Source organism: Musca autumnalis, unplaced genomic scaffold, assembly GCF_047663935.1.
Source record: "Musca autumnalis isolate F117 unplaced genomic scaffold, ASM4766393v1 scaffold_2, whole genome shotgun sequence".
Lineage (NCBI taxonomy): Eukaryota > Metazoa > Arthropoda > Insecta > Diptera > Muscidae > Musca > Musca autumnalis.
In genome coordinates this window covers 66,664,857-66,674,814 of record NW_027411755.1, presented here as the reverse complement: position 1 = coordinate 66,674,814, position 9,958 = coordinate 66,664,857, and the positions used below count along the sequence as shown (strand labels likewise).

Sequence of the window (9,958 nt, the reverse complement as noted above, 5' to 3'; positions counted from 1 at the left end):
TATACCAAAATGTGGACCCATATAGCTCATCATCGATCTTGACCTGCCTGCAAACGAACTACGCATCCATTTTTGTGAATGCTAGAGTGATTACCACAGACGGGCGGACATGCATAGATCGACTCAGAATTTTAACCTGATCAAGAATATATACTTTATATGGTTGCAAATGATTGTTCCAGTGCATTACAAACGAAAAAAAAAACAAACTTAACATACCCATACTATGGTGGGGGGTATAAAAACGTAAATGTCAAAATCAAAACAATTAAAACGGCGTTAAGTTCGCTCGGGCCGATCTTTTTATATCCTCCACCCCGAGTTGTATTGAAATAAAATAGAATAATGTGTTTCCTTTCGTTTATGAAAACACTATGGTTCTCCGCCACGTATAATCTTATTCCTAGAGGAAGCGGAATATGCTAACTGAAGAATATCACCTTCTACATTCAGAATCCGAAATACAATATTATATTCATTATATTTGGACTATGCGTGTACAACCTTCAAAGTGGAAATATACCAAAAGTTGAACTTATATTGATCATTTTCTGCGTGGAGGTTTTCACCCCTATGACAATCGAAAATACCAAGTAATAATTGATACAGTGTCATGGAGCGGCATAGTTGTATCATTCAGTCTGAGAACCCACATTGCCTCTTGTATGGGGGCGATACGTGGATCTGTATTGACCATTTTCATCGAGAATATTTTGTATCCCCAACGAAGACTAAAAAACAATGTTTAGCTATTTTAATTAGATAATGTGGCTAAAATCTTGAAAATAATGAAAATCGGGAGGTACCATCATAAGGGGGCTATAGCAAAACGTAGAACTTCGCCGGAATACCGAATATCGGGAGGTACCGTTCTATGGGGGCTATACTGAAAAATTTCTGGGGGAATGGTTTGTAGCCCCAAGGAACACCGAATTACTAAAATCAGCCATTTCGGTAAGATAATTTGGCTAGAAACTTCAACATAACGAAAATCGGGAAGTACCGTTCTATGGGGGCTATATAAAGAGGTTGACCTATACTAACAAGTTTCTTGGGTAAAGTTTTATAGCCTCATAGAAGACCAAATGCCCAATTTCACCCATTTCGGTTGGATATTAAGGTCACAACTTTCAAAAAAACGAAAATCGGGAGGTACCCTTCTATGGGGGCCTTATGAAAATGTAGACCTATACTGATAATTCCCTTTTGGAATGTTTTATACCCCTATCAAAGACTAAATACCAAATATCAGTCATTGTGGTGCGATATTGTGACCATAACCTTCAAAATACCGAAAATCGGGAGGTACCGTTCTTTGGGGACTCTAATAAAACGTGGATCTTTGCAGAAAAACTTCTGGGGGAGAGAGAAAATTTTGCTGCCTCAAAGAAGACCAAATACCAAATTTCAGCCATTTCGTTAAGATAATAAGGCTGAAACCTTCAAAATACCGAAAATCGGAGATACCGCTCTATGGGGGTATACCAAAAGTTGGACCTATACCGACAATTCCCTGCAAAGTGTTTCAAAGCACCAATGAAGGCTACATAGTAAATTTTAGCCTTTTCGGTTAGATAATAGCCACATAATAAAACGTTGGAAATACCGAAAATCAGACTGGCCTATACCAAAACGTGGACCTATATAAACAATTTTTGGTGGAAATATCTTTTAGCCTTTGAAAACCAAATGACAACCAATTCGGTGGTCAAATGGGACTAATACCTTCAAAATTCCTTAAATTGACGCGTACTTTATACGGAGTGTTATATGGGGGTTATACCAAAACGTACCTCAACATTTTTCCAATTTTGAAATTTCTAACCCAAATGGCTGAAGTGTTGTATTTTCTCTACGTTGCACAGTGGTCCCACTTGTATGGAAAAGAGTGCCAAAAATAGTTCTAATACAGCTACCGCCTCCAAATTGTAAACATAGGTTTACAACAAGCCAAAAAGATAGAAAACCATTTTTAGTGGATGTAGGTCCACATTTCGGTATAGCTCCCATAGAAAGGTACCGCCCGATTTGTGGTATTTTGACGATTTTGGCCAAATTAACCAACCGATTTGGATGTTATTTTGCATTTTGGGTTCTGAGTGAATAAACTACAACCCTGCAAAAAATATTCAATGTAGGTCCACGTTTAGGTATAGCCGCCATATAAATGTACCCTCAGATTTTCGGTATTTTGACAATTTTAGCGAAATTTTCCAACTGATTTGGCTGTAATTTGGCATTTTGACCTATAAGTGAACCAAATACCTCTATGCAAAAAATGGTCAATATCGGTCTACGTTTAGGTATAGCCCCCATATAAACGTACCTCCCGATTTTCGGAATTTTGACGATTTTACCCACATTTTCCAACCGATTTGGCTGTAATTTTGCATTTTGAGTTCTGAGTGAACAAAATACCTCCTTGCCAAAAATGTTCAGTATAGGTCCAAGTTTAAGAATAGCTCCCATATAAACTTACCTCCCGATTTTCGGAATTTTGACGATTTTACGGGCGTGGTATAAGAGGTTTAACATAGCGGGTGGCAGATGGGGGCAGCTGGACTTTTTTTAGTCGTAAACTAGAGACTTTTCCCTGCATTCTAAAAAAAAGTTCGAAACTCACAAATGCTCACAACATTAGTAAAACTCAACCTAAATTAATAGTAATTATATTAAAAATAGCAGAAAAAGTCATTTATTAAGAATTTGTTTTTAATGAAGTTAGAAAACGAATTATGAATTTGTTTTTTCGCAAAAATATTGCCAATGCCTTCGCCTATAAGTTTAATTTTGAAAATTGCACATTTACCTCTCCAATTTTTTATAATTTTACTCATAATCTACGAATGCTTTGCGGATGTATTTTTCGTTTTTAAGGGCTCACATACAAATCACAACTTCTTCGACTTAAGTTGGCGTATAACCGCTGTTAATTTACAAAAATAAGGCTAGATGTTAAAAATTTGATATGTTTAGAGAATATTTATTTCAATCGCAATAAAATTTGTCGCCATCACTTTTTCGATTTTTGTCCACGGGCGGAACCACTGTGCGTTGGTGGTATAAAACATGCTTGCCGAGAATTGTCGTTATAGTCCATGTTTTCATATAGCTCTCATAAAGAGATATAACTTGTCCTCAGTCTTTGGGTATTTTGCAGGTTTTAGATACATTATTCAACAAAAATGACGGAATTTTTGTTTTTGTTCTTCGCTATGAGCGCAAAACATTTCTTCCGATCATTTTCGGTGTTTTCGGCCACCGTTGTAATATAGCCTCTGTAGAACGATACCAACCGATTTAAGGCATTTGAAAAGATTTTTTATCACATATCGAACCGAAATGGCTAAAATTTGGTATATAGCCTTCCCTAGGGAGAATTCGATACAGAGAACAGTACCGTTCGCTTCATGTAATGAAATTTGGAATATGTGACGGAATTTCGTATAGAAATTAGTTTGCCAAATTAAAATGAGCTTCCATAGCTTCCATATATAAATTTTCGGCCGAAGTCTAGAAATGAATTTTCCAAATTATATCAAAATCGGTTCAGATGTGATTATAGCTCCGGAACATATTTTCGGCCGATTTCATGTATTTGATACATTAATAGCCTCTGTTAATACATTAAGAGCCTCTGTAAATACATTAAAAACCTCTGTTAATACATTAACTGCCGCTGTAATTACATAAACAGCCTCTGTAATTACATTAACAGCCTTTGCTAATACATTAGCGGCGTTTTCTGTTAATATATTAATAGCTTAAGTTAAACAACCACTTTTAACAGTATTTGTTGATACATTGATAGTATCTGTTAATACAATAACAGTACCAATTAATACAATATTGTATAATAATATATATTAGCCTCCGTTAGTACTGTAACAGTCTCTGTTAATACATCAACATTTCAGCCTCTGATAACAGTCACTGTTAATGCATTCACAGCTTCTGTAAAGTATTCATAGCTTCTGTTCATATATTATCAGACTCTTTAACATTTTCCGTTAGAAACTTAATAGTAGATATTAAAATTTTTAAAATACCTTAACATACATCATAAAATATAATTAAGATTATCTATTAATTACATTTTATATTTTTTCAACCTTAATTAGTTATATTGCAGCCGATAGCCTGTGTTGCTAGTTCTTTATTACTATAATTTTATTATAATTTGTTATTATAATAAATATTTTAAATAAATAAATAAATAAAAATAGATATTAAATATCAAAACATCCTCTGTTAATACATCGCATAATAGAAGAGTCTTCCCTGTAAATACGTTCATCTTTAATCTACCTTCCATTTTAGTTGAAAATGTCAGTATTCGTCTCCATATTTAGAAAAAATGTCATTCAACGCCCATTCACACATTCACTGAAACGTTTATTTTTCATAAAAAAAAAAAACAAAAACAGCAAAAACATTCCAAAATAAAGAAAATATTATTTCTTTTCTATTCAAATCTTCCAATTTGTAATTAGAATAATAAAAGTCATTAGCATCTCCACATCATCATCGTCTCCATGCCATGTCATTATTTATTTAGATTGGAAGTCAATGCGCTTATGAAGACGTTCATGTATTTGATGCATCAAACACGCTATGTACATATGTCCAATTTCAGTGAAATTTAGAATGTGTGACGGAATTTGGTTTAGAAATAATTATGCCAAATTACATTGAAATCGGTTAAGATTTGGATATAGCTCCCAAATATTTTCGGCCGATTTTATGTATTTGATGCACCAAACACGCTATTTATCTCCAATTTCATTGAAAGTGTGTATGTGTGAGAATCTGCAAAATGTTAGATTCTTGCAGTTGTGGAACAGACCATATTTTTCGCATCTCTTGTTTTGTGCCGACCAGTACAAAGAAGTTTAACGCCACTGTAACACAATCTACCTCAGAGAGATAATGCTGTGCAAATACGATTTTCGAGTCGAAATTATCGACAAGACATAACACAGAAGGGAAAATTGCCAACAATCAATGGCTGCTAGTCGAGTGTTGTGAAGGGGAAACTCTGTCTCGTTCCTCTAATAGGGAAGGAAAAATTTCCAACAATCAATGGCTGCTAGTCGAGTGTAGTGAAGGGAAACTCTGTCTCGTTCCTCTAAAAGAGCGTCTGGCGTTTTAACTGTCATAACCACATCATTACGGGGAAAAGGTCATAGAGGCACAAAACGTGACCGGCCAAACTTTACTGCCGTTCTGGCAGATATTTATAAAAATAAGGTGATTTAAAAATTTCGTGTATTACTAGCTTTGTTCCTTTACTTTTTTAATGGTAAGGGTGGTATAAGAGAAAAGTGTCAAAATTGCTCAAAATTGCTCTCTCATCAACATTTTTACCAGAAAAGTAAAGGAACGGAAAAATGGTAGATCTGGCAGCGATGTCAAAAAGAAACATAAAAAATCAATTTTCGTCTTTTATTTCACAGTTTTTAGTTTAGTTTTGTCAGCGTTCGACTTTTTCTTTTGTTTTACGTCCATTTTAGTTTTCATTGTGAAATAATCGTCAAACAAAAGTCGAAAAATCAATTCTGCCATTTTTTACCTGCAGAAATTTTGCTGGTAGCCTGTGGTAGAAGAGAAAGCCATTTTAGCTCTCTCTCTCCACTCTCACTCTCTTAAAAATTGCTTCCAGTTTTGCCACTTTTCGGGGTTAAGCAACGCTTTGCAAGTTAAAAATAGTAACAAATGATAAAAATGGTAACCTCAGGTAAGTAAATTAACACAGCTTTTATTGTGAAATATTAACAAACTTCTTTAAAATAATATAATTTTAATACATTTTAAAGATCAATTATTTAAAATTTTATTTGGGCATTATATTTCTTTATGTACATTTATTAAGGTTAGGAATAATAAGTTATGGAATTTAGTTTGTTAAAATATAATAATTCACGCAATTAAAATAGATATGAAGAAAAAATATAGATTTTATAAGTCATTTCTTATTTCAACATAAGCTTTAACATTTGCTTTCCAATCATTGTATGCACCAACATTTAAATCAAATAGATATTCTCCTCTCGGCAAGGGTAACAATTTAAAGTTGTTTTCATTTACAGTTAAATCTTTTATAATTATATCATGCTAATAATATAATGAAATTATTAGCTAATGTTAGAATTATAAGTGCTTTGAAATATTTCGAGTAATACTTACATCATAGGGACACGTATGATTAAGATTCGAGTTATTTGCTATAATGTTATAGAAAATATTCACAAAAGGATACTTCTTGCGATTAGCCATGAAATTGCAAAAATTAAAGCTGACATTGTAAAGAAATGGTTTATAGCCATTGGCCTTTTTGAATAAACCTAAATTTACCTAAAAAAATGGGTATGACACAAAAACATTTTGAAATAAAATTTCAGATTGGAAAACTTACCGATACATTATTAACCGGTACTTGATACAGTTTTACATGAACAGTTAATGCAATTATACCCCGACGTATTACTCGAAGGTTACACTTTTCGAATGTTGAAAATTTAGGGCGAAATGTTTGACATTTTAAATTTGTAAAACGTAATCCGCTAATTACACAAATAGAAATTGCAAGCAAAAACATATGTTGCCAAGGTAATTTCATTTTTGCTTCTGAGCGCAAGGAGTGACAGTATTTGTATGAAATTGATATTTTTAATTATTGCTTTGCAAAATGGTATGAACATTTTGTATTAATGGAACACAATAAAATTTCACACGTTTTAAATTGATATTTGCAAAATTTAAAAATTAATTTTTATCTAAGATATTTCAAATTGTTTGAGTGCTGTGTTGTTTTTTTAATATTTTTTAATATGTCGAATTTGTTTATCCGCACACACCGAAAGTGTTTAGTTTTGTTAGATTTTAAGATTGCCAAAGTTTGAGCACAATCGGAATATGTTAACACGTGCCACTGGGGCTTGCAAGTTTCCATAGTAATGTGTATGGGACGAAAGGTGAATTTTCACGGAATTCCTCTAAAGGTCTTAATTATGGTCCAATCGATGAAAAGACAATATCCACAAAAATTGATGACGATCGGGTAACGAAAAACCGTGCCCCTGACCGATCTTTATTTCCATAGTACTTTGTCTTTGGGCCAAAGTCGAATTTTCAGTCCAAAATTATCTTCCAATCGACGAAAGAAATTTACCAGTTTATTGTTGTGGGTAAAACAACGAATTTTACAGAAATTCGTCAAAAATCGTCAATATAGCCCAAAACTAGGCTTGGTTACCGCTTAATGTGAATTTTTCGCTTATTGTTATAACAATGAGACTAACTATATAAGATATACAACCTACAGCAGTAAAGCTAACTTAATCTCACTTAAATACCGCCCATGGCACAATTACCCAGGTAGTGGAATCGTAAAATTTTGAATACGTTATGTCAAAACTTTCTTTATGTTGTTGGGGAAATTACAACAAAAATAATTTTTTTATAAAGGGATTTGACTTTTCATATCCGATCAGCTTGTGTGATACCACTACCTGGTAGTTCTGCCATGATACCGCCATAAAAAGCTTTCACCAGATGAGAGTTTCCCCTATGGCTATCGAATTTGCAACAATGCAGCAAGGTAAATACACTGCCAGTTTTGTAGAGTTGTCTAATCTAGTTCCTGAGCTGATCGATCTTTCTAGTTCCTTTTCCCAAACGAAACTAGTTCCTTAATATAGTTCCAAATAGTTCCGGGATCGACGTAGTTCAATAAATCTTTCTCTTTCGTCGTTCTTTTATTTCCTTCGTTCTAAATAGTTCCGAAACCGCAATAGTTCAGAGAATCTTTCTCTTCCATCGTTCTTTTTGTTTTCATCATTTGGTGGAATAATCGACACAAACAAATTGACATAAAAATAAATAAATTGCAACGATTGTGATTTATAGTTATTCTGTTTTATGTCATGCAATTTTGGCTAACGTAAAAAATCGTCATTTCAGCGCATAAAATCGTCAAATCGTCATTTTCCAATCTTGGGCCAAAAAATCGTCAAAATGACGATAAATCATCAAATTCGCCAACACTGGGCTAAAACCTTATAATTCAGATCTTCTCTTGTCCCATTTCGATAAAACACCGTTTTCAAGCAAATCGTGAAAACAACAAAAGAGCTAAAAATGTGACATGAAGATGTTCATATGTTCATATATCTCAAAAATGGTAAAACCTAGGAACACATCATAACAGTCAATCCTCCAGAGAATTTTCACAGCTACAATATTTTACTTAGCCCCTTTTCAATAGGACTTGCGGTTCCAAAGCAAAATCGCGAAAATCTAAAATAAACCTAAAAATGTGAATTGTGACCGAGATTTATTTAAAAATCCCTCCATCGATTTTATCTTGTATTTGGATTTTTCTCGCATATAAACATTGCTGTTTCAAAATCCGCCAAAAACTTCCCAGGTGTATGCAGTTTTCACTTAAATTTAGTTAAGGCGCACCATGTATGGCATTGTTTTGTAAGATAGCGATACAGTAACTGCATTGTCCCAATTTGAAATTGTATATCTCAACAAAGGTAAAACCTACGAAATTATCATAAAGGCCAATCTTGTAGAGAATTTTCATAGCTACAACATTTTCTTCAGTCCCATTTCGATAGGACTTGCAGTTTCCAAGCAAAATCGTGAAAACATAAAAATGTGAACTTGAATCGCGATTTATTTAAAAAGCGCTCCGGCGATTTCTTTTTTTTTTTTATTCTTCTCATCTATGAACATTGTAGTTTCAGAATCTGCAACAACTTCCCAGGTGTAAGCACCATCCATTTAAAGTTGCTTCAAGAGCACCGTGGTACATAAATTACTATTCTTAAAAAACATATGCTACTTCTTTGTAAGTTTTGACACTTGCTTTCCAATCACTGTATGTGACAAATTTTATGTCAATTAGATATTCTCCTCTTGGCAAGGGTAAATATTTCATTTTGTTTTAATTTTAAACTAAATTTTTTTTCAATTATATCGTGCTGAAAAAGAATAGAATTAGTAGCAAAATGTAGACCCAGCAAAAGTACTCATTACAAAAACACCTACTAACCCATTATTTTTACAAAGGCATGTCGCGCGAAATAAGTAGTTATTCTTTGACCACTTAAATCAGTAGTTAAATAAATGGTTACTAAAATTCTTGACTACTTATTTAACTACTTTTTTAAGTGGTCAAAAAATAACTACTTATTTCGGGCGACATGCCATGTAAAAATAATGGTTTAGTAGGAGGTTTTATAATGGGTACTTTTGCTGGGGAGTTATAGATGTTTAGAAATCTTTCGACAAAATACTTACATTATAGGGACACGTATGATTAATGTTCGAGTCATTTAAGATAATGTACGTAAGTATTCCTACCATTTATATTTGGTGGGAATATGCAAAGGCGCACAATTTGTGAGAAAATTAACTCAAAGGGAACGTCATTATGTGTAAGTATTAAGGATTATTATATGTTCCAAAAGGGAAATGGTCCTAAAAGTATGGGTTTCATTCAAGAAATTCCCGTTTTTATACCCTCAGCCTTTAGGCTAAAGAGGGTTTATGGCGAAAACCAAAAATGTTTTACAATCGATGAATCCGAGTTTTACCCATACAGAATTCGCGAACTGTGAACATATTCTATATAGTATGATTGAAATTCTTTAAAATGAAGTGTTTCAGGAGGAATCCGATAAGGTCGACCATTAAAATTAATTTACATGGAAGCTGTTTTTGCATCAATGTAGAAAAATAAGTAAAAATGGGTTGAAGCCAACAAGTTTTTTTTATGCTCCGTTCCGATTTCTGGTTTAACCTTACATTTTATAGACATATGCCCAAAGAAAGAACCAAAGAATACATCATAGGCAATATGATACTAGTGTATCATTTTTCGATATATATACTGCATCCATCTAAAATTGATTCTGACATTTTGAAGCTGGAATTTCGGAGTTTT

At 33.4% G+C, this 9,958-nt stretch overlaps 1 protein-coding gene across 1 annotated transcript; it reads right to left on the bottom strand.

The window, feature by feature from the left end:
- Positions 1–5,958: 5,958 nt before the first annotated feature.
- LOC141392263 (uncharacterized) lies at positions 5,959–9,378 on the bottom strand. Its single transcript, XM_073965215.1, has 4 exons — positions 9,313–9,378; positions 6,416–6,499; positions 6,187–6,354; positions 5,959–6,114 (listed from the first exon to the last, which is right to left on the bottom strand). The coding sequence occupies exons 1-4, from the start codon at positions 9,376–9,378 to the stop codon at positions 5,959–5,961; spliced, it is 474 nt and encodes a 157-aa protein (XP_073821316.1).
- Positions 9,379–9,958: the final 580 nt, after the last annotated feature.